Here is a 24,879-nt window from a genome sequence, read left to right as displayed (position 1 = left end):
TGATGGGACAAGTATCAGCCTTGGAAAAAATCGACCCTATACGTGGACGAAGGATAAGGAATGCAGACTAATATAAAAAGAGGAACAAGTAATTCGGGGAAAGGGGCTGGGAAAAATGGTAAAAAACCAGAGCCTCCCAGCCTGCCTCCAGGAGAAAGACTCTTAAGGCGAACACGATTTAATCATGTATGAACACCACGAAAAAATCATCGTTTGGTGACCAAGGCCTAGCCTTTCAAATCCATGCTCTATAAATGATATTGTCTGGGCCTTTTTACATGCGAACCCAATATTGTTATGGGTCGTCACAAATCGTGTCCTTACATATATATATATATATATATATATTTTTTTTTATAAACAAAATAGAGAAGAATAAAATAACATAAGAAGAACTCATACCTCTACTCGACTTAAAAAATAAAAAAAAATAAAAATTAGGGTTTGCATTGCTTTTATAGTGTTTATGATTAATTTCGCAAAGTTTTAGTTTAAGTTGAACTTATTAGAGAGATAGAGTTTCACTCCTTATTAAGTTTTGGCTAAACAAAAATATTTTTGTTTTAAAAAAATGATAATGATGCCTACCAAGCATCTTAATTACTACGATGTTGTATAAGAAGTTGCAGTAGAATTCTTCTATTATCCAAAGAAGTTGAACTTTATCAATAGTTGATGATGTATATTTTTATCCAAATAAAGCCATGTTTAGGATGATCTTAATATATGATTTATTCAATTTTTTTTTTAATCAATGTTTGAGTTTGAGTTTAAGTTAGATTTGTTAAAGAGATAGAGTTTTACTCTTTATTAAGTTTGAACTAAACAAAAATAATTTTGTTAAAAAAAAATGATAATGATGAGTTTGAGTTTAAGTTTAAGTTGAACTTGTTAGAGAGATAGAGTTTCACTCCTTGTTAAGTTTGGACTAAAAAAAAATAATTTTATTTAAAAAAATGATTAAAAAAATTAATGAGTTTAAGTTTAAATTTGACTTGTTAAAGAGATAAAGTTTCACTCTTTGTTAAATTTGGACTTAAAAAAATATATTTTTATTTAAAAAAATGATAATGATGAGTTTGGGTTTAAGTTTAAGTTGGACTTGTTAGAGAAATAGAGTTTCACTTCTTGTTAAGTTTGGACTAAATAAAAATAATTTTATTTCAAAAAATGATGAGTTTGAGTTTAAATTGGACTTGTTAGAAAGATAGAGTTTCACTCCTTGTTAAATTTGTAGAAAATTGTCGAAGATTCAAAGGATTCAGTTTTTTTATTTTTATTTTTTTTTATTTATTTTTTTTTAGAGAATTTTAACTTATGGCGTCCACTCCTGATAATAGTTCTTTATTATCAGATCAAGATACCAATCAGTTTTTTGTATAGACGAGGGCTCAGTTATATATATATATATATATATAGTTAATATTTAGAGCATCTCCAACTGTGTAGGCAAAAGCATAAAATTCTCTATAATAGAGAATGGAACCATAAAAACAGTCTCTAATGGGTTCTTTATACCTGGAAATTTTTTTGGCTCATGAATAATAGTTCATCAAGTCTGATGGGTTACTGTTCATTCTTCAAAAGTTTTTTTATATTATAATAATAAGGTAATGAATTAAAAAATTTTGGAAGATGTGTAGTTGTTAAAAAAAGAATAAATAATGAATGAAGAAATAATATTTAAATGAAATAGAGAATGAGATAGAGAATCTGTTGGAAAATATATTTGAAAAAATAGATAGATAAAAGATAAAAGTCACTATTCATTCTCCAAACAATATAAAAATTTGATGAATTTCCTCGAGATGCTTAGGCTTATTGTGACTTACATACCTTTCACATGCGGAGTTAGCAATGAGCGAAGGAAGTACACAATTTTAGACAAAATGCATTGTCCTGGTCTGGCGTAACGCTCACGCGCTTCCATGCGAGTATGAAAAGACACCAAACTGACCAAAATTTCACCAAACACATTCATCATGTCCGAAGTTAACGTTCACAGCTAACAGGAACAGAACACGAAGAAGGACAGCCCCTTTTGGCCGTGTGTTGTGTTCTCTTAAATTCCAATTCTCCTGTTCTTACTTTCTTACTTGTCTTTGTGTTTTCGCCAACAAATTTCTTCTCCCATTTAAGTAAGAACCACTGTTTAAGATCCAAAACTTTTAATACCGTTTCTTTTGTTGTTGTTGTTGTCGTTGGTTTCAAATTCAGTTCAGTCATTTTCACTTCCTCACCTAAACCCCATATTTTTTTTAATATTTAAATTATTTTATTTTATTTATCTTTCTCTTTTATTAAAAAAAATAAAAAATTTCATGGGGATTTTTAGTAGCCTTGTAGGATACTCCTCCAATAAGAGAGATTGGAGTTTTTTAATCAATATCTATCTTTATTATTTAATGTTAACCATCTTTTTCTGCTGGTCCAGTGCTGTACTAAATGCATTAAATTTCAATAACTATATCTATCAATTAATAAATAATTAAAAAAATTTCATCTTTTTTTTTAAGAATTTTTTTTTTCATCTGGGTATTAATTATATTTATCATTTCTGAAAAAAAGTTTATATTTTTACTGCATTTCTAATAAAAACTTACAATTTTAGTTCTGAAAAATGAAATGGGTTTTGCCTATTTTTATTTTTCTTGGGTTTTGTTTGACTCCTTACGTTGAATTTTAGACTTTTCAGTACCTGGGATATTTATTTAGACAAATTTGTTTTTGTCTCTGTTGGATAGGGACAAAGTGAGCGACTAGGAGTCTGACCAAACACGAACAGTTGGGTTGCGTGGAGGGTTAGGCAGTAGCTGCGTGGGGAGGAATTTTGGGATTAATGGCTAATCTAACAGAGGACCCAGTTCTTGAAATTAACGGTATAAAGGTAAGGGAGGAGGATACAAATTTGGCTATAGACAACAAGGGGGTAGTAAGAGAGGAAGGTCAAGGTGAGAGAGATATGTCCCCTCCTGGAGGCAATTCTATTCACAGGTCAAGTTCAAGGCCTCAGCTTGACCTTAGCAAGGCTGCAATTGAAGGCAATTTTGAGGAGAAGGATCCCATAATTTTGTTGCCTAATCAGTCTGATGACATTTCTCATCTGGCTGTAGACCTTGGAGGTATAATTATTTCACCTTTGTGTTTTTTCTTTCAGGCTATTTGTTCTTGTGATAGAATGATGAAAAAGAATACATGTGGTTGACTCTGAGCCGTCTCCAAAATGATTGTGGTTGTATTTGTTGATTTTGTGTTGTTTCTTTCTCTATTGGGTTGTTGTGAATGTTGCTTTTCACTTGTTTGTAGTTTTGTATATAACATTCTTCCATTCATGTTTGTTTTTTACTTTTTCCCTATGAATGGTTTTTTGGGACACTACACTGCTATTCTATTTCTTGGTTTCCCATTACTGTGTTTTCTTTATAGTGAGAATATATTTATCCTCACTTTTCATTGCCTTTGCGGGGAAGGAGAAATGTTTCTTGAGTGCCACCATTTGTTGTGCGATTACTGTCAACAAATTAATGAATGTTTGTGCTTTTGAACTTCAATGGACAACATGATGCAGGGTTAATGCTAATGAACATAACTCCAATGTGATCAATACTACTTTATTTGCAGAAAATAACAGTCTTTTTACCTTATATGCTTGGCTGCAAAAAACTACATTTAGCCTTGTACCCCCCACCACTTCTCTCTTGCGAAGTTATTTGTCAATAAATACTTGTCAATTACCTTTTATCTTCTTGAATAAACTTTAAAAGTGTCAAGTATGACTGTTTCAATTGTAAATAACGGGTCCCCTGCTATCTTTACAACTTACAACTATCTTCTTGATAAATGTTCAAGTTTGTTAGAAGTCTCTTGAAGATTGACTGGAATTTAAGATTCTTCTGTGAATTATTGGCAGGGTCACTCATCAAGTTGGTCTACTTTTCAAGACATGAGGACCGATCAAGTAATGATAAGAGGAAGAAGACTTTGAAGGAGAGATTAGGGATTTCCAATGGTAGTAGGAGAAGCTACCCTATTCTTGGTGGGAGGCTTCATTTTGTGAAGTTTGAGACAAACAAAATTAACGAGTGCTTAGACTTTATTTCTTCCAAGCAGCTTCACTGTGGTGGTATTTCTCTGCATTCTTCCTTATCATCCTGCTTTTGTCATCGTTATTTACTGTTAAACAGAGTAGAATGTACCAGCTTGTCGAATTATATGTTTTGATTTCTACTAGTTTATGTGACTAAATTTAAGTTGCTTACATTCATTTTCATTATTTTCCCTCCTTTTTGGGGATGATGTGATATTCTCTTGTCGATAGGAATGGATTCGCGTTGGCATTCTGAGCTCCCAGCCGATAACAATGCTGTTATCAAGGTAAAATTCTGTTGAGCACTTTCAGCATCTCAAAAGCTGGTTGCATTTTGTACTGCCTTATGGAATAAAACACCTCAAGGCAGGGCTTTAAAAATTTTACACACTATTATACGGAATGAGATAAATTATGCATTAATTAGATTTTAGAGTTACTAATACAAAAAGTAGCATTTGAGACTAATTTTCCTCTAGACCTGGATTTATTTGATCAAGATTTAGCTACTTTTCCTTGTAGTTAGAAACAAATATAGTCAAAAAATTGCACCCCATAAGATTGCAATATCATTCCATTAATTGGTTATGCATTCACACTTTATAAAGCCCACTTTGCTTGTAATATGCTTCCTGGCTCTAAGGTCCTCCTCCCATTGACAACCCATTCATTTGGCATAAACATGAATCAGTCTTGTTTTCCTTACACTCCTCTTCTTTTCATTCGTTGTCAAGGTAATTATTCTCTGAATTCTTTATTTTAGAAATCCTCCGAAATTGTCATATTTTTTCCTTAATTGGCACTTGCAAGTTCTTGATTCTTCAATCATGATTGTGATTGTACAGCAGTCATCAGTTTCAAAGTTGGAAAACTGTTCAATTAAGGCATGGGTTATCTGAATTTTTTGAATTTGGTGGATTTTTTGTCATTCTTTTCACACATGCTTTATCAACAAGTTGATTATTGTGTGAAGGCCACAGGTGGTGGGGCATACAAGTTTGCAGATCTCTTCAAGGAAAGGCTTGGCGTTAGTCTGGACAAAGAAGATGAGATGGATTGTCTTGTGGCAGGAGCAAATTTTTTGCTTAAGGTGGAAAATTCTATTTCTTTCTTATGTATCACTTAGAATGTGCTTGTTGGTATGTGATTTTTTATTATTTAACTGGTAAGTGACACAAGCACCAAGTGGATTTGAGTATTTTGTATTAGGAAAAAGAATTAATTTGATAATTAGTAATGAACAAGTAAGTTACATACCTTTTCTCCTTTCTAACCCAATACTTCTGGTATCATGATTGAAAGCTTTGAATTGGCATTAGTTTTGGATTTGTGGTTGGATTCTATTTTGTTTCACATTCTACAGCATGAAAGACCTAAGTATACTTAATGTTATATTCATATCTGAGCTCCTTATTGGAATTTTCTAGTGGACATAAGATGTTTGAGAAATTAAATTTAGTAGTTCTAGGCAGATGGTTTAATGTTCATAATACTTACTCCATTACACGTCTGGGTTTTTTTTTTTGGGGGTGGGGGGCGGGGGTGAGGGTTTTCTTCTTAGTTAAGAGTTGGAACCATGATTCTATCCCTTTATTTTTTATGGATTGCCTACATCAATGTAGCACAACAACTATGGCAAATAGCCAAGGATGCTCACTTATATTATAATAACTTATGTGTGCAAGCACATGCAACTAAAATCATCAAACAGGTTGACTCAGTAAATTATGTCATGCCAATTAAATTGAAAGATGGAATATAATTTTCATATTTTGGTTGAAGATCTTGCTTCTGAGAGATCAAAATGTTATTACGTGGTTTACATTGTTGCTTCCAAAACGTTGGCATGAAAATGAACATAAATAAATATATTTTTTATGCTTTGCAGAAAAGTTACTTTTGTGCCCAAGATTTGCAGTTAGTAGTTATATCTTAACCCCATTGTAGCTGAATAAACAATAACAATGATGATGCATGTTAAGAGAATACATACTTACCAAAAGGTTCATTATTTGTTGTTCTTTTCCTCCATTACTCATGTGCTTCTTGAAATAGTTAACTAGATATTTGACCATGTTTTTTAGTAGGCGATTCGCCATGAAGCTTTCACACACAGGGAGGGTCACAAAGAATTTGTGCAGATTGACCACAATGACTTGTTTCCTTATCTTCTTGTCAATATTGGATCTGGTGTTAGTATGATCAAGGTACCTTTGTCTTTTTTGTTTTTGTTTTTTCCTCTGCAGTTTATTAACTGATAAGTGCTAAGCTAAACAATGGTAATAACTTTCTAAATTAATCTCTGCTTTTGATTCGAGTTGTGGTAGGTTGATGGGGATGGGAAATTTCAGCGGGTTAGTGGGACAAATGTTGGTGGTGGTACTTATTGGGGCTTGGGAAGGCTGTTAACAAAGTGCAAGAGGTCAGTGTGATTTCTATTCAATTTTGTAGTGTTTTTATGTCTCCATCTCTCTGTCTAAATTTTTTGATAAGTTCTTGCATTACTTAATTCCATTTTCAGTTTTGATGAGTTGCTAGAGCTGAGTCAAAGGGGAGATAATAGGACCATAGACATGCTTGTTGGAGATATTTATGGTGGTATGGATTACTCTAAGGTATATGTTAATCTTAATTTTCATTTCTTCTGTACTGGGATATATAAACTGTACATGCCATAGAAAATCCTTAGGTTCTTTGAATTAGCCCAGATATTTATTTATAGATTATATTAGCCAGAGTTTTTTATTTTAATTTTTATAATCCATTACTAAGTATTTTCCAACCTTAAATCTTTATAGATTGGTCTCTCTGCGTCAACTATTGCTTCTAGTTTTGGCAAGGCTATTTCAGAAAACAAGGAGCTTGAGGATTACAGACCAGAAGATATATCCCTTTCTCTCTTACGAATGATTTCTTATAATATTGGCCAGGTGAGTTGTGTAATTACAGGATTTTATTATGCAAGTTTCCTAGAAAAATTCAATTAAGCAACTGCCATTATACCTCATCCAGAGTATATGGGTTAGAAAAAATAAGATGTTATAGCATCTCATCCTGTCATGTTAGCAGTGTTATTAAAAGTGTGCTCAAGCATGCTCAAAGCTCAATTTCCAAAGGACTATGCTCTTCACTTGTTTGAGGTGAAGCTCATTTAATGAAGTTCCCCTTAGGTGCACTTTTTGAAGAAGCACGAAGCACACCTAGGCATACTTTTTTATTTTTTTATTTTTGCTAAAAATGAATGAATCCTTAAAATTAACCACTCAATCTTGAAGGAAATGACATGGACCATTGTTTTATTGTACAAACACTATTCTTAAGGCGTTGTACTTCACAAACAAGGATAATTGATTATCCTTGAGCTTTTTGGTTGGTTATCTTTTGGATTTGTTATGATTAAACAATATACTTCATTTTGATCATAGCTATCACATTTTTGTCCTATAAGAGACTTATGTCAAAGACATTAGTGTGATGGCAAGTGCCCACCCCCCAAGCAATGTGGGTTTGAGTTTGGGAATCATCCTCTCCAAAATTGGGGGTAAGGTTTCCAACCAACTACCTCTCCCAGACCACCTTGTGCACTACTTATGACAAGAGAATTATACCAAATGTTATATTTAAACTTTATATGACTAGATTGTTATCACATTACTCATTTATAATTGATTTTAAATTTATTATACAAATTTTTTAAGAGATTGAAATAACTTATATAAATATGAACTTCGAAACTTTGGGCAATTCCACTATCAATTTGAGTTATTAAGCAAATTTTTTTTTCCACTTTGAGTTTATTAAATTTATATTAGTTTAATGTATATTTGAATCTTTATATATATATATATGAATATATATATATATATATATATTTCTTTTTGATAAGTAATCGAAATTTTATTGCAAATGAAAGGAATTACTGTATGTTCACAATGATGAACATAATGCACCTTGAAGAAATACAAGCAAATCAATTAGAAGATCTAAGAGATTTGAAAATAACAAATGGAAGTACAATTGGTAAAACCCCATGCTGGAGACCAATCAAACAAAGTGCGAGGCAGCAAGGACTTCAATTGCTCGATAGATCTCATGCTCTCCTAAAAAATGTGGCTGTTACACTCTCAATTCTCAAGTAGGGAAAATAAAAAACATATTTGGTGAACTTACTGCACTTGATCTGTGATTCATGACTTCAGAGGGACTTTTTGGAGATAATGGTTTATAAGTATTTTGTTTTAATATCTTATATTTAAGTGTGTTTCAATGATAAGGCCCTCTCAATCTGTGCACCTCCAGATAGTTTTGGTATTTTCATATTAGTTAACGAATCAAATAGTTGGTATCTGTATGCTGGCTGTCTATAGATCTGGTCTGACTCTTTTCCTGTGTAGATATCTTACTTGAATGCGCTACGATTTGGGCTAAAGCGAATATTTTTCGGAGGATTTTTTATAAGAGGTCATGCTTATACCATGGACACTATCTCGTTTGCAGTTCAATTTTGGTGAGTGTTACTTTGTTGAGGTCCACTCTAGGATTTTATATTTATTGTTAAAAATTTTAAAAAATATAAACAAGGCTTAAACCAGTTTTTCCTCATTTTGCACATAAAATGCCTCCTTGTTTGCTTTTGTGTTGGTCAGTTTCATCTCTAATGGTTTTTTTTTTTTTTTTTTTGGTTCATTACTTTTTTCTAATTTGACTTTAGGCTTTAAAATATAATTTTTCTTTAGGTCAAAAGGAGAAGCACAAGCAATGTTCTTGCGGCATGAAGGGTTTCTGGGAGCTTTAGGTGCATTCATGAGTTATGAAAAGCATGGTCTTGATGACTTGATGGTCCATCAGTTAGTTGAAAGATTCCCAATGGGTGCACCATACACAGGAGGAAAGATCCATGGCCCACCACTTGGAGATTTGAACGAGAAGGCAAGTGTAGTAAGAGTTGGCAAATCTGACTTGTACTGCTAGCCCACTTGAAACTATTGTAACTGGGTTGGGTATTCTGCATGCTGCAAACCCAACTTGATGACAAATGAGTTAGGTCTGAGTTTGGCTGTTAACCTATTTATCATTAAGACGGTCCTACTAATTGCAGCACAGGATTCTCCTGGAAAGACAGTTATAAAAGTTGCCAAAAGAACTTTTTTTCATGATTCTCTGGAATCACATTTCTTTTCTGTTGTTTTCTGGAATCATATTCTGTCAAGGTTGAACTTATTCCACCTCCAGTTGGATAGCTTTTAAAGGCAGAAACTTTGGAATCAATTGATTAATGGCCAAGAGAACCTTTAAAGTTGAAAAACACAATTGCAAAATTGGCAAAAAGGTTGACCTTTAAGTCATCTTTTTGACTAACTAATCTGGTTTACAACTTCATCATGCAAAATGAACTTGTACTTCAATCAATGGTAGTCTCATAGATCCATTGAAACCATTAGTATATAATTAGGATCATCATGGGGTGTATATGTTGATTTCCCCCCCTTTCTCAGGTACTTTTAAGAATTAATTCATCTTATATCTGAGTTTTGTGTTTGAGCTTCACATTGGGAGCATGGCATTGCAATGTAAACATATGTCCTTTTCTGTTGGATTCATGTTGAGCTCAAAGAAATATTATTCTTCTTATAACAAACATTAGATATCCGGGGAAGTATGAAAACTCACATACCTTGTCCAAGCCATTTTCCTTCATTTGCTCCCAATGTGCTCAATAGTCTAGTACTTGAAGAGAGAGGCCAGTGGCTGGGTGAAGTCCTCATGTTCTATTTTAACTAATTTTGAGCTTTTACTTCTATGCTCTATCCTCTTAGCTCCAGAAGCCCATGCCTTATCAGAAATATTTTGGTTGAATTTCTTGTGTATTCGTACAAATTCTCATGAACATTTTGGATTCATATGCAGATTTCATGGATGGAGAAGTTTGTGCGGAAGGGAACTGAGATTACTGCACCTGTACCAATGGCTCCAACTGGTACTACTGGACTTGGAGGCTTTGAAGTTCCTTCATCCAAAGGAGAAACTCTGCGTTCTGATGCAAGTGCTCTAAATATTGGCGTTCTTCATTTGGTGCCCACTTTAGAGGTGTTCCCTCTATTGGCAGACCCAAAAACGTATGTTGCATACTACTCTAATTAGATAAGCTTACTTCTAAAAAGTTTGATTTCTAATATTGTGTTAGTTCTCCTGCAGGTATGAGCCTAACACTATTGATCTTGCGGATCCCAGTGAGTTAGAGTGAGTACATACAGTGAATCTGGAATCTCTGATTTTCTTTTTACATAATAAGCGATAAGAATGGTTAATGCCCAATCATTACTTACAAAAATATGAATCTAATGTCTCTTTAGCTTATTTTAAATGTTAATCTTAATGTAGGTATTGGTTTACTGTCCTGTCAGAGCATTTGCCCGACCTTGTTGATAAGGTAAAAATAGATATCATCATGAAACCCCAAAAATCTCTCTCAAACACACGAATACACAATCTGGCCATGCAACAAGTGACAAAAAAGTGAAATATCTATGAAGTTCTGGTAACACTGCAATTAATGAACACCAAATTTTTTTCCTTAATCTGCTGTTTATTATGTGCTAGGGGCCGTATGATGTGTTATGCCGGCATCTGGCCCGCCAAATTTTCTGAAAGAAATAAATTAGAGAAAGTTATTCTTAATCTATTGTGCTATGTGCACCTTTGTTTTGTTTGGTTATAGTAATGCTGTGCTACCACGTGTATATTGTTGGGAGTAGCTTGTGTGCTTTATTAATTTTTCATTAATTGTTTGGTATAAGAAGTGGGAAGCTTAAGAGCCAATATATGTATAAAAATATATTAAGGGTTTGTTTTATTGTCTCATTATGATTGTGAGATTTTAATGAGCAATATGGTAGGCGGTAGCAAGTGAAGGCAGAACTGAAGATGCTAAAAGAAGGGGTGACGCTTTTGCTCGTGCATTTGCTGCGCACTTGGCGAGGTAGTTTTATGATTTCATAAATTCTATCTCATACATTTACTGCATAGTTTTACTACTTCTGGAAAAAATAAAAAGGTTAATTGTTTGGGGATTAACAAAGTACATTCCCATTTAGATAGCTTCCTACTATAATTTTTTTTTTTTGAAAAGAAGAGAACTAAAATTGATGCATAATTATTGTTCTTTTCAAATAATTTAAATTAATGTGAAAATTTTCCAGGTAAAGGACAATAATTATTGTAGTTATGATCATCAGCTTAGGTAACTTACTATTTCTTTGCTCTATTGTTAAATTTTTTCTTCACCAAGCAGTGAGGAATCCTCATTCTCAGAGATAAGCAATATATCTGACTCTCTAATAGGTTGTATTAAGTCTACTACCCATGCTTCTGGTATTTCAATTCCTTGTTTAGGCTCTGCGATATGTTCTTGTTGCCCTAGCGTTGTAGCAACATTTGTTGGTACTTGTAGTTCAATAAGCATAAGTTTTGGTGGTATTGCCTCTCCTTTCGGAAGTGTCATCTTCAATTTGTTGGGCACTTTTTGGATGGAAGACTCAATGGATCCTAGTTAGGAACCAAGGCCATCTACCCTAGTGTCCAAGTTCTTAAATTTTGCTGAAAGGGTTTGGATGACTTTTACCAGATTTTCTAGAGTTTGTTCCATAGTAGATTGAGACTTAGAATTAGAATCTACATGAACACTGTTAGGATTGGAATAGATACTTCTCTAGATAGGATTGAGGTAAATATTTATCTTTTTCTTTCATTTCTACCTAATTGGTTATGGTAAGTTTGTTCCTTTTAAGATGGAGTTTTTCATTACTGTACCAAAATTCTTTGGCTCTGCCTATCAGTTTCATCTTGGCAAACCAAACTTTCTCTGTCATCTAGTAAGCCTATTTGTTCGAAGAATTGATCCATCGCATGTAACCAATTAGTGAAGATGTGCGGGTCTTGATGACCACCAAAAGTAGGTGCTTTCAATATCACCATCATGGTACTAGAATATTGTTTTAATAAAGAATTGAAACAAGAACCAGGCTTGCTGCCTAGGGCTGTTGACCAGCTGTCATAGGGCATGGGCCTGAACCATGTGTTTCTGGTTTGCCAGGTTTGGGCCTGGGCTTTCTAGGGACAGATTCACACGGCTTCAAAATGAAAACCCAAGAAAGGCTCTAATATGAGTGTTCAACCCTGGGTGAATGCATGTGAGCACGTGAGGCCCATCAACCCAAGAAAGGCTTTAATATGAGTGTTCAACCCTGGGTGAATGCATGTGAGCACGTGAGGCCCATCACCTTTTCCTCTGCCCGATTCCAAATCAATCTCTCCCATAGGCAAAGTCCTTTTTCCTTACTGAAATAGATTCACTCTTGGTCAACCTCATAATAATCTAATTAGCTAATAAGAATTAAAATAAAAAACCAATGTTGCAGCAGAAAAAAATGTAATTTGAATTCTAAAATTAAATAATAAAAAATTAAAATAAAATGGTCTTCGTTCTTTCCACATCACTAGGTTTGTATGAACTGAGCCATTGAATGAAAGTGAGAACATCATGGACAATTTGGTTTGGACAATGTAACATAAAAGTATCATGAAGTTGTTATTAATCATCAATTACTTTTGAAAGACTCCATGTATCTTTATTTCTGTTACTTTATCCGCTTTGAATTTTCAAAGTTTTTACCTATATCATTTACCAATTACAACTGCCCGAATAGGTTGATGGAGGAGCCCGCAGCATATGGAAAATTAGGCTTGGCCAATCTATTGGAACTAAGGGAAGAGTGCTTGAGGGAGTTCCATTTTGTTGATGCCTACAGAAGTATAAAACAGAGGTAACTGCATTTTTCTTTAGCAAGCAGTAAAGGTTTTTCTGATTTTTCTGTTTGAAATATTTCAAGTTGTAAATGTGTAATGGATGATTACTTCCACATATTAAAAGTATGTTGTATTTGTGCACTGCATGCAGAAAGTCATGTGTACAATTTAAGCAGTCTGCTTTGAGCAACGTATGGTTTTAATTATATGAGCATTAAACAATTTGCATGTGTACTTGCTTTGAGGAATTACATGTGTGTGATCCACACAGAATGAATTTCTTAAATGTATGTGTTTGGTAGTATAGCATACATTCATTATCCTTGTTTCTAGGTGTTTTTTTTTTTTTTTTCAAACAACAATCTTTAGCTATGGTTTAGTTTGTAAGTTTTTAAAAATAGATTAACCATGGAAGGTCAATGCGGACATGTTATTTTAGGTTTTATATTCTCCCTTAATTAATTATCTATCAATCATTTTATCTTTAGATGTGAAAATTAAAATAAAAACTGAACTACTAAAAAATAAATAAAACAGAAAAGGCTGAGGGGACATTATACAAGCACAGTGCTCTCTCTCTCTCTCACATACACACGCACACAGTCTACTGACACCTCTTCTACTTATTTTGTTTTGCCCTACTATTTTTTAATGTAACAGGGAGAATGAGGCATCACTTGCTGTTTTACCTGACCTGTTATTGGAGCTAGATAGCATGAGTGAGGTAGGAGTATTTATAATCTGCTGTTCTGTGCCTCCTGTTGCTCAACAGAAGAAGTTAAACTGTTCAATAGGAATGTTATTGCATTTTGTAATTCTGATCTTTCTTAAAGGTTATGCAGGATATTTCACTTGTCATTATATGCTGTTAAAACTAAGTAAGTTGTAAATTATGAGGTATTAGGGTTTAAAGGAGAGAAAGGAGGAAGAGAGAGAGATTTGAGAAAAGGTCTAGGGCTATGTTTATAAGTCCCTCACCTTAGCACATTTTTATTAGGGTTTATGGCACAATTACAATAATACCTTTATGCTAATGAAAAATAACATGCTTATATAAAAATAACAAGAAGTAACTCTAACAAAACTAAATAAAACCAGAGTAGGGCAGATTCCTGGCTTGGTTCATGTGGCAATCACTTGGGCATCCATTTACTTCCAGCATACTGAGGTGACTGTACCTGGCACTCTTTTAAAACCATTGTTCTGATCATTTGAAACCACTTTTTAATTTGCAGGAAGCCAGACTGTTAACTCTAATTGAAGGTGTTCTAGCTGCAAACATTTTTGACTGGGGATCCCGTGCCTGTGTGGATCTCTATCATAAAGGAACAATTATTGAAATATATAGAATGAGTCGCAATAAGATGCAAAGACCTTGGCGAGTAAGTGGAGCCAAAAATATTCCCCATTCAACGAACTTGATTTGCTATTTTTATTGATCTAAGTTGAGTGCTGGTAGAATTTGTTTAAAAGAAATTTCTTGCTACGTGCTTTAGGTGGATAATTTCGATGTCTTCAAAGAGAGAATGTTTGGGTCTGGAGACAGGAAGCCTCCCCCACATAGGAGAGCTTTACTCTTTGTGGACAACTCAGGTGCTGACATTGTTCTAGGGATGCTTCCCCTTGCAAGGGAACTTCTCCGACGAGGAACTGAAGTAAGTTTAGTTGTTTCTAATGCTAATAAGCTCTTATATCTGTCTATTAGCCATGATAGTAGGGTTTCATACCCAGTTTGTCTTGTTTTTTTTGGTTAACAATGAGAATGGTGTTGCCAATCATTAGAATCTCTGCAGGGAAGAGCTGTTTTAGTTCTTTTTACTCCTAACTACAGTGTGAGTTGAAATAATACTGTTACAACATTTATTCCTTGCCCATTGATTAATGATTATGAAATAAAACATATATTCCTTGCCCACCAATGTAAATGTTGAAGTAATACTTCTTGTTCCTGTCCTACCATACCCAAATATTACTAGTTTAGTTTTTTTTTTTTTTGGTCATTTTGAGGAGATTATGATTTTCCTGCGCATAAATGCTTGAGAGAACGGTCAAAGTGATGGGTGTTTGACTGTTCTGATATAGGATCAGTTTCTTCTGCCAACTCATAATAACTGAGCAATGGGATTCTTTTTTGCAGGTTGTGTTGGTTGCAAACTCACTCCCTGCTCTGAATGATGTAACTGCAATGGAGCTTCCTGACATTGTAGCTGAGGCAGCCAAGGTCTGTCCATTTGCATGAATACTTCCATGCAATTGATCTAAGTCTTTTTTTGAGGTGTCCCATTTAAAGATTCATATCATTGACCATAATATCATTAATCCACCTTGTTTATATTTTTCAAGGATTATCAGTAGTCAGAAATTTTTTTGAAATTGAAAATGTTATCTGGGTTGTATGTTTTTTTTTTTTTGGTTTTTTTATTTGGTATTCATGGTTTCATGATACACTGAACACAGTATTCTTGATGTCACATAATTAATCAAAAGAAGGTAATAGATTCTTCTTGTCCACAGCATTGTGACATCCTTCGCAGAGCTGCTGAAGCAGGAGGCTTACTCGTGGATGCAATGATCAACACCTTAGATGGTTCTAAAGAAAATTCATCTTCGGTTCCGTTGATGGTCGTTGAGAATGGGTGTGGGAGTCCATGCATTGACTTAAGGCAGGTCAGCTCTGAGCTAGCTGCTGCTGCAAAAGATGCTGATTTGGTATGATGCTCATTCCTTTTTTTGAAATCCATGTCAAGCATTACATTGCTCGATCCCCAGTTCAAGCCCCACAAATGGGGGTGGGGTGCAATCAAGCCAGAAGGACATTTGCAAGCTTTTTTCGCTTTTATTGTATTTTTTCTAATGTCCTTTACAGTTTACAACAAATTGTTGCAAATATAGAATCAAGAAGAAATAAATAAAGAGAAAGACACTATAATCATGGTTTGTGCTCTGCAGATTATTTTAGAAGGTATGGGTAGATCTCTACACACCAACTACAATGCTCGATTTAAATGTGATGCCTTGAAGGTAAGACTCTATGTTCTTGTGTCTCATTTGGGATGTGAAAAAGAGGGTTGCAATTGTTTGTCTAGCCTTCTTGATTGTTTGGCAACTTTATTGTTTGAGTAATAGCTCAATAAAATTTTCTGAGGTCATATTTTCCCGAGTTTGATGATCATGACTGTTATAATTTTTCATTGAAATGAAGTCCTTGCTTTCAAACTGCATGCATGTAAGAAATCTTGTAAGCCATGTTGGGAGGTCAACGGGTTTTAAAGTTTTCCTTTGACACTTTAATATAACATGAAAAACTTTTCTTGCAGCTTGCAATGGTGAAGAATCAGAGGTTGGCAGAGAAATTGATTAAAGGAAACATATACAATTGTGTTTGTAGATATGAACCAGCCAGTTGAAAGCTTCTCTTCAGACACTCAAATCCAGACACAGTACTTAAAGAAGCATGATGTGGTGCCATATCATATTTACGAATACAATTTAAGAATGCACTAGTTTTGTATTACTCTCTCTCTTTGATTTACCACCAAAGAGGCCCTTATTACACTGAAGAAAGGGTTTGAACTGCCCATCCAATCCCCTATTACCATATTTTTTGCTTGGCACAATCCGATGAATTTATTATTAGTTTTTTTCCAATATTTCAATAAGTTTGTCAAAAATATTGTAGGTTAATTGGTTGGCACCTCAATTTCAAATAGAATTATTCATGATTCATATCCCCAAACTATCGATGTATAAAAAAAAATTTGAATAAATTTCCTTGTAAAAAATTATAATCTTTAGTTATTTTATAGACAAAATAGAAATCATACTATATAGATGTGTGTGTTCAAAAATTGAAAATTGCATGATATAGTGGTTAATATATATGTATTACATGTGACTGAAAGGAGTTAGGAAATTTAAAAGACTAAGATTTATTTTAGTGGATTCACAAATATCTATTTTTTTTAGTCAATTGTTGTCAAAGCAACTAAATATGAGTAAGAATGTCATATTCTAAATTTATTATTATTATTCCAACTAAAAATTATCTCTTAGATAGAATTTATAAAAATAATCATTTAAATTCATCTGATATAAATAATTAATGCACAATTATAGATAATTAATATAAGCATTTACTCTATTAGCTAATTTAATGAAATAATATTTTGATATAAATGCAAACTTTGTTAATTTAGAACTCTAAATAAAGAGAACACCAAGGAATGCTCTGCATGGCACAACTTCATACTCTCTAACATGAGGTCTCTACTTTTATATATATTGATTTTGCAAAAGAGAGGAACCAAAAAGATTATGAAAATCTCAAACATGATCCATACAATTTATTAAGAATTGAAAGGCTGATATCTCATTCAGCAATTGTTTTTCAAGGTAAACCATTGATTATACAATTTAATGGGAATTACTTAACTCTTTTTACAGTTTTTTTTTTTTTCATAATCATTGAGGTAGCAAATTGTTAATTATAAACAATAAAATAGTGTCAGTTATGAGATTCATGTGAAAATCAAATTCTGAAAAATGGTGTGTAGATTATATGGATAAGCATTCAAAACTAGTACATTATAAACAATGTGAGGGCCATGCCACTTCAGTCCTTTTTCACGTGGTTTTCCATACATGCCCATGAGAATTGATAGAGGGCCTTTCAATGATAACCAATTTTCTTCTTCCCTATAGTGGCAAGACATTCATAACATTTTGACTTTAGGCATTTTAGACTTCAATTGTATAAGAGATAATTATTAGAGTAAATCAATGGATTAAGGAATCTTTATCGGAATATAAAAAACAAAATGGAATCTTTACCAAAACAATAAATCAGTTGCTTAATTATTCTGTTTTTTCAAAAAATAAAATTTTCCTTTCTTGATATTACTAAAAAATAATCCCAAAAAAAAAAAATTACTAAAAAAATGACTTTGAAAGTGACAATTGAGAAAATTTTGTCCTTTCCCATGTAATCATGTTACTCAAATGATTTCAATAAACTTTTATATATATATATATATATATAAAATGTAAAATGACTTAATTCTCTCTCTCTCTCTCAAAAAAATGATTATGCAAAATGACTGCAAGTATAAGTGTTGATTCGTTAGTGATAATCTTCTAGTTAGTCTCTCACATTATGCTCTCCGTGTTCCGCAATTTTTTTATTTGTACAAGTCATAAATGTTATTGATGTTAATATCTTCTATGTAACGAAATAAATCCGAAAATCAATTTTCATTTAAATTTGAATTTTTAATTTTGTTAAAAAAATATCTATAAGCGCCCACTATTAATTTTTATTTATATAATCCTCTTCTGTTAATGGTGGAGCCAACATTTTATTTTAGGAGAGCAAAATTTATAACTAACACATATCTCCATAACCCTTATATGATACACCTGCAAACCTACGGAGTTTTGTATCCATTATGGATGAGAATAATGCACACAAATTTAATGTATAAAACTTAGACCAATTTGTACTACAATTAAAATGCCACTCTTGTGAATATTAATAAAAGATAACAATATCTATTTTATTTTTTTGTTTAGGTTTAATTTTATATCTTAATAAGTTATGTTATAATTTTCATATGATGATTTATAGTAATTAGATAAACCCAAGTACACCCTTATATAGGTTTAATACAAACTCATAAAACAATTAAAATATAAAAGTTTTAAACCATATAGTAATGAGTAATCATTTATACATCTAAACGTTGGGGGTTTAATTTGAAAATAATATCAATTTATGAAGTTTATTATATGATTATTTTCAAATATTATTACTTATACACATGGTTATGAAAAATAATATGTTACCACATAAAGTGTTTAAACTCATAAAACTTGTGAAAAGAAACAATATTTTTTTACATATTTTTCTCTTGAATTAAAATTTTGTTTCTTTATTATTTTTTTATCCTTATTTTTTTCATATAACTTTTACACCTTAAAAATATTAATATAAAAGGAAATATTTTTTTTCAGTGAAACTTAATATCTAAACAAAAAAAATTAAAAAAATTACACATAAGAAAATGTAAGAACCTAAGAGAAAACAATCAATATATATATATATATATATATATTGTCTACAATTAGTATAATGCTCTTGTGGTATAATATCTCTCTTTTTTTAATAAAGAAAAGAGAAGTTCTTCAAGTTTTTTTTTTTTTTTGGAAAAGAGAAGTTCTTCAAGGCGTCCAAATCTTCTATCTCACTTTTCCTACTCCACTCGATACTCCACCAATAAAAGCTTACCACATGTTAACATAATTAATTAAATACTACTATCACTTTTGTAAGGTTTCGTTTATACTTAATGAACCAAAATATAAGACACCAATGTGTCTATCTCATGTTTTATTTATTTATTTGATAAGATCCCATAGTTTATTTTATTTTAAAAAATAGTTTTTATTTTTTCCGAAATAAACAAAGATTCCATCAGTATAATAAAAAAAATAAAATATTAAAAAACTGTACATAAATAAATAAGTAGAATAAAGATGAAAAATGAACCAAGTCAAACACATTTAATTAATTCCGGGCAGGTAGCATCCTAGGATTCCTCAACTTTGCAAAGGAATATAAGTTAGAAAAAAAGATAAAAAGAAATAGAAAAAATAAAATAACATTAGATTTGCACTTATCTTTTTGAGATGCAAGTACAAAAGTTTCATACCATAAATAATTATGATATAGTGGGACCATGTGAAAGTGATATTTTGTACTTTTTAACAACATCTAGAAAGAACTGATCTACTTTGTCACGAACAGAACTCACCACTCGTGCGAGAAAAGAACACAACAATCTATTTTTATTTATTGAAATCTATCTTTTTCTCTCTCTTGCATGTTTGGCCAACAGGGCCAGGACAGTCCTAAGTATAACCCCTTTAAGTACGGACAGCACTCTTTCAGTCACATGAAAAGAGGATCTTTCTTTCTATCACTCTCTCTAGAGTAATTTGCCTTTGTCTAAAACACTGTTTTCTCAAAGCAAACAACTTTTTTTTTTTTTTTAATTTTTTTCTTCTCCTTTAAACTCATCCATCATCGACCTCTCTTTCTCTCTCTCTTTAGGATCAAACTGGTTCTTCAACTTGGGGCTACTTGGATCATCCACTAATGTAATGCTAAGTTCTATGTTCCTCAGGTACTTTATTTTTTCTTCTTTTTCTTTTGGGTAATTTGTACCTGTTAATGAAATGTTCTTTTTGGTTTTTTTTTTGCTTTTTTTCCTCTGTGTGTGTTGTGTTTGATTGAAAATTTAGAATCTTTCTATGAACAGTGTAAAAGTTATGTACTTATGTAGTGACAAAGATTTCATTTTTGTGTTTGTTTTCTGTTTTTGATCAGTGTGATGTGGTAGTGAGGTTGATATATTGGGGTAAAAGGAAAAGGAGTGTTGGAAATTTGAACATTCTTTGTATATGGAGAGCCCCAAAACCCCAGAAACCCTAGAAGCCCATGACCCACGTGATAAAGGCCTGGAAGAATCTTCTGGGTTTGCTGGGTTGTTTGATTCAAGTGGGAACTATAATGGGTTTGAGTCCATTCTGGAGATTTCTGCTGGAGGAAATGACAAATGGGTTGATGTGAATGATAATGGTGTTGGGGTTGACAATGTGGAAGCGGTGAATGGAGTGGTTGGTGTTGAGGAAAGAGATGGTGGTGTTGAAGGTGAAAACGTGTTTTTGGGGGTGGAACCAATGGTCAGTATTGAAGAGGGTGGCATGGATAGTGTTGGGGTTGACAATGTAGAAGTGATGAATGGAGTGATTGAAGTTGAGGAAAGAGATGGTGGTGTTGAAGGTAAAAATGTGTTTGTGGGTGTGGAATCAATGGTCAGCATTGAAGAGGGTGGCATGGATGGTGTTGGGGTTGACAATGTGGAAGTGGTGGAAGGAGTGGTCAAAGTTGAGGAAAGAGATGGTGGTGTTGAAGGTGAATGTGTGTCTGTGGGTGTGGAATCAATGGTCAGTGTTGAAGAGGGTGGTATGGTTGGTATTGGAATTGACGTAGTGGAATTGGTCAATGGAGAGGTTGAAGTTGAGGAAAGAGATGGTGGTGTTGAAGGTGAAAATGTGGTTGTGGGCGTGGAATCGATGACCAATATTGGGGAGGGTGGCATGGATGGTGTTAGTATTGAGAAGGGTTATATGGTAGGTGGTGAGGTTGATAGGGATAATGTGGTTGTGGGAGTGGAATCAAAATTGGATGGGGACTTGGGGGGTTTGGTGAGTAATGGGTGTGAGGATGTGGGAGTTGAGAAGATTGTGCAAGAGGAGGGGATGAAAGAGGACAATGGGTCAGGATTAGATGAAATTCATCCAGCTAAGAAGATTGAAGTTTCGGGAGATGGTATATCGCTTTTTGTGGATATCTGTGGTCCTTCTGATGGACTTGATGAAGAAGAATGTTTTGAATTGACTGGTAGTGGAGAGAAGTCAAAAGAAGCTGAAGATGAGGAGGAAAGTGGAATTGAGAATCAGGAATATAATTTTTCTGTGGGTGATATTGTGTGGGTTAAAACAAAAAGTAAGACATGGTGGCCAGGAAAGATTTATGATCCTTTGGATGCCCCGGAGCATGCTGCAAAGGGTGACCAGAGGAACTGTTTACTTATTGGATATATCAGGAGTAGCCATGTTGCTTGGTGCAGTCCATCTCAATTGAAGCCTTTCCACAAGTACTTTGAAAATATGTTGCGAGAGAACAAGTCTAGAAGCTTCCTTGGAGCTGTGGAGAAGGCTGGACAAGAGTTTGGTAGGCGTGTGAAGTTGGAGATGACTTGTTCTTGTGCTTTGAAACAAATTCAGCTGTCAGCTCAGTCTCCTCAATCCAAGGAGGGAGCTACAGGACCAGATCCTGTCTCTGGTGAAGTTGATGAATTTTCAGTTTCTCAGTTCCAACCTGCAAACTTTCTAGCACAACTCAAAAAATTTGCCTTGGCAGTTTGCAAGCCTGGAATGATTGAGTTTGCTGTTGCACAAAATCGTGTATCAGCGTTCTACAGTTCCAGAGGGCATTTACAATTGCCAATGCATCAACTCCGAGAAACAAATGTTGTTGAAGACAATGATGATGAAATGTTAATGGTTAAAAGAAAATCCGATATTCAGATTGAAGACCAAAGTACACAGCCAGCTGAAGAGAACTTGCAAAGCTCGCCATTAACTAGGTCGCAGAAACAATCAAAGGTATCAAGGCATCAAGTTTTTTCGGAAGAGAAGAATGAAGAGAACTGCAAAAGTAATGTTGCCGATAAAGTTACTGTCTCAAGTGGCAAGGCATCAAAATTGAAGAAGAGAAAGAGGGCAAAGGATTCTGAAGTTGAAGGTGGGAGCAAGGGAAGAATTGAAACGGGCTTTGAGTCAAGAGAACGGAAGAAGAGCAGGTACTTATCTTACCCATACATAAACTGGGAACAAAAGGGCTTGCCAGCTGAAACAGAAGACCCCAAGGCTCCAATAGCTCCTGATGGAGAGGATGCAGATATCAGTTCTGATCACATCACTGAGTCCCCTGCAATTGCTAAATGTAGCAGCAAGAGGTTCTGGAGTAAGTGGTACAAGAAAGTCATTAGTGGGAGTAATAGGAATGGTAATTCAAAGTTAATAAACGAATCTTCAGCTCAATTGCTCTCTGAACTCCGTTTTACAGCTGTGAATTGCCTATATCCAATTGAGAAAGAAAATTTTGATTCAATTGAGTGGTTTTTTTCCAGATATAGAATTTCGGTGTATCATGACGAATCTATTTATGAGTTGTCCTGCAAGAATATGGCTGGTCAAAATGAGACTATAGCTGCTGAGCCCAACTTGTTCAAAAATAATCTACTGGAGAATCAGCACCCTTCCCCTGCGACTAAATCTGGTTCGAAGAAAAGGAAGAAGAGGGAAACCTTGCAGCGTTCAGTGGCTGAACTTACCTCTAGCATACCAAATGTAGTTGGAAACAATGTCTCTGGTGTACTGGATGTTAACAAAAGCCCTGATACACATACGGGGAAAGATTCTATAGAGATAAGTCTGCCTTCATCCAACCCTAAACCTGAGGGGAAGATTGGAAAGAAAAAAGGAAAGGCAACCTCGGGGCGATTGAAGACTAAACCGCTTTCAGGTCTATCAGATGTGAATATAAATATTGCTACAAGTAGCTCATTTATGAAGGATCACCATCTCATGTCAAATGGTAAACCTAAGCAAACACAGCTAAATAATGGAGCAAGTCCAATGGGTCTGCAAACAGAACAAGTGACTGGCATACCTGATTTGAATGGGAACATTGCTACACACTTACCATTTGTTGAAGATCAACCGGCTATGGCCCATGTTGCTTCTGCAAGTAAACCTGAGAAGAAAAAGAGAAAGAGGAAAGAAGCTGCTTCAGGGCACTCAGGGATTCAAACTACTTCTGGTGTACAACATCTGAATGGAGACATTACTACGACTGGTTCATTGGTCATTGATCTGGGGGTAGTGAGCCCACATTCTTTTGAAGGTATTACTCAGAAAAATGACAGGGAAGGGAAGGAAGAAGCGCCTTCATTATTTATGAACTCTGCTGGTGTACTGAATTTTGGGGGAAGTAATGCTAGCCCTGGCTTCTTGGTTAAAGATCCACAAGAGATTGGCCTCCTCTCAGCTGAAGGTAAACCGAGGAAGAGAGGGAGAAAGAGGAAGGATAAAGCACCAGCTGAGAATAAACTTACTGTGGGCATACCAGATTTAAATGGAATAAGTGGTGAATATATCTCGTTTGGAAAGGAAATTCCAGAGACTAATGGGCATTTATCTCAAATCAAACCAGAGCGGAAGAAGAGACAGAGAAAAGAAAAGGCTAGGTCAGAGCATCCAAGAAGTAAATTGACTGTCCGGAGACCTAATACTAACAAAGAAGCTCCGGGGACTGCTCTTCTGTTGACCTTTGCCCCAGGAGTTCCTGTGCCTTCAAAAGAAGACTTTCTCGCTACATTTTGCAGGTTTGGGCCCTTAAAGGAATCAGAAACACAGTCGATGAAAGATTCTGGTAGTGCCCAGGTGGTTTTTCTGAAAAGTGCTGATGCTGAGGAAGCTTCTCGGAGTTTAGAGATGAATAACCCTTTTGGTGCAGCCCTTGTCAATTATCGGCTCCAAAATCTGTCAGCTAGCTCCAGAGTTTTTGAACCAGAGGGGCCTTTACTCACAACTCTTGGCTCTCCAACAAAGGAAGGACTTATGACTCCTGGAAAGGCGTCTGCGTCAGTGGCTAACCCTGGTGAGGCGCCTCCACTTGACTTTATAAGGCAAAACCTTCAGATGATGACATCAATGCTGGAGAAGTCAGGAGATAATCTTTCTCCAGAGATGAGAGCTAAACTGGAGAGCGAAATTAAAGGCCTTCTACACAAGGTGACCTCCATGGCTGGTTCTTCCTCTACTTAATAGGAAATGTAGGATTCGAAGTACTTTATCTTAGATTTGCTTATTAGCATAGCAAAGCTATTGATAGACTGGTTGGGGTCCTTTTGATTCGTAAATTGACATTTGCTATCGTACTCTCTCCATGTCTCTGGACGTGGATGTTAGAATTGTGAACCTATTGATTTATTGCAATTGAAGGGGTACAAGTAATGGCTCATATCTAGGCATCTACATGCATTTTTACTCATTTTCTTGTTTCTTTCTCGTATAATTATAGCTTTCTGTTGTTGGGAATCCATATGTATGTGTTTCTTGAAATTAAGCCATGTGTTAGTCATATAATATTGGGCTGTCATGCTTGATAACTCATTGCTAATTCCGAGTTCCTGGCTGAAAGAACAAACCTAGAGCCAGCAAACCTTGTTGAACAGCTGGTTACAAACTTTGCCAAGCCATTTTCTACCACTATGAGAAATTGTTTTACTGGCTTACCCAGTTTGAGTTAAACAGAGGGGAGGCCTTGTGCCCAAATATCTGGACTTTAGACTGCTTTA

At 34.4% G+C, this 24,879-nt stretch overlaps 2 protein-coding genes across 6 annotated transcripts; both read left to right on the top strand.

Annotated features, from left to right (window-relative positions):
- The first annotated feature begins 1,970 nt into the window (after positions 1–1,970).
- Positions 1,971–16,618, top strand: LOC126703534 (pantothenate kinase 2). Of its 4 annotated transcripts, none has more exons than XM_050402496.1 (24): positions 1,971–2,138; positions 2,745–3,122; positions 3,911–4,123; positions 4,319–4,374; positions 4,936–4,971; positions 5,061–5,177; positions 6,175–6,294; positions 6,415–6,509; positions 6,609–6,702; positions 6,886–7,017; positions 8,482–8,594; positions 8,824–9,016; positions 9,995–10,203; positions 10,283–10,327; positions 10,469–10,517; positions 10,984–11,066; positions 12,793–12,909; positions 13,553–13,616; positions 14,128–14,274; positions 14,389–14,547; positions 15,030–15,113; positions 15,407–15,601; positions 15,842–15,913; positions 16,210–16,618. In XM_050402496.1, the coding sequence occupies exons 2-24, from the start codon at positions 2,840–2,842 to the stop codon at positions 16,297–16,299; spliced, it is 2,766 nt and encodes a 921-aa protein (XP_050258453.1). In that variant the 5' UTR covers positions 1,971–2,138; positions 2,745–2,839; the 3' UTR covers positions 16,300–16,618. The 4 variants fall into 4 exon arrangements, with proteins under 4 accessions (XP_050258453.1, XP_050258451.1, XP_050258455.1 ...); XM_050402494.1 differs by having other exon boundaries at positions 4,933–4,971; XM_050402498.1 differs by lacking the exon at positions 4,936–4,971.
- A 3,175-nt stretch (positions 16,619–19,793) lies between these two features.
- On the top strand, positions 19,794–24,542 carry LOC126703667 (serine/threonine-protein kinase ATM). 2 transcript variants are annotated; one of them, XM_050402713.1, is made up of 3 exons: positions 19,794–19,880; positions 20,001–20,073; positions 20,277–24,542. In XM_050402713.1, the coding sequence occupies exon 3, from the start codon at positions 20,351–20,353 to the stop codon at positions 24,344–24,346; it is 3,996 nt and encodes a 1,331-aa protein (XP_050258670.1). In that variant the 5' UTR covers positions 19,794–19,880; positions 20,001–20,073; positions 20,277–20,350; the 3' UTR covers positions 24,347–24,542. The 2 variants fall into 2 exon arrangements, with proteins under 2 accessions (XP_050258670.1, XP_050258669.1); XM_050402712.1 differs by lacking the exon at positions 19,794–19,880 and having other exon boundaries at positions 19,887–20,073.
- Positions 24,543–24,879: the final 337 nt, after the last annotated feature.

This window comes from Quercus robur, chromosome 10 (assembly GCF_932294415.1).
Source record: "Quercus robur chromosome 10, dhQueRobu3.1, whole genome shotgun sequence".
Classification (NCBI taxonomy): domain Eukaryota; kingdom Viridiplantae; phylum Streptophyta; class Magnoliopsida; order Fagales; family Fagaceae; genus Quercus; species Quercus robur.
The sequence above is the reverse complement of the archived record's forward strand: the minus strand, read 5'-3'. Positions and strand labels throughout refer to the sequence as shown.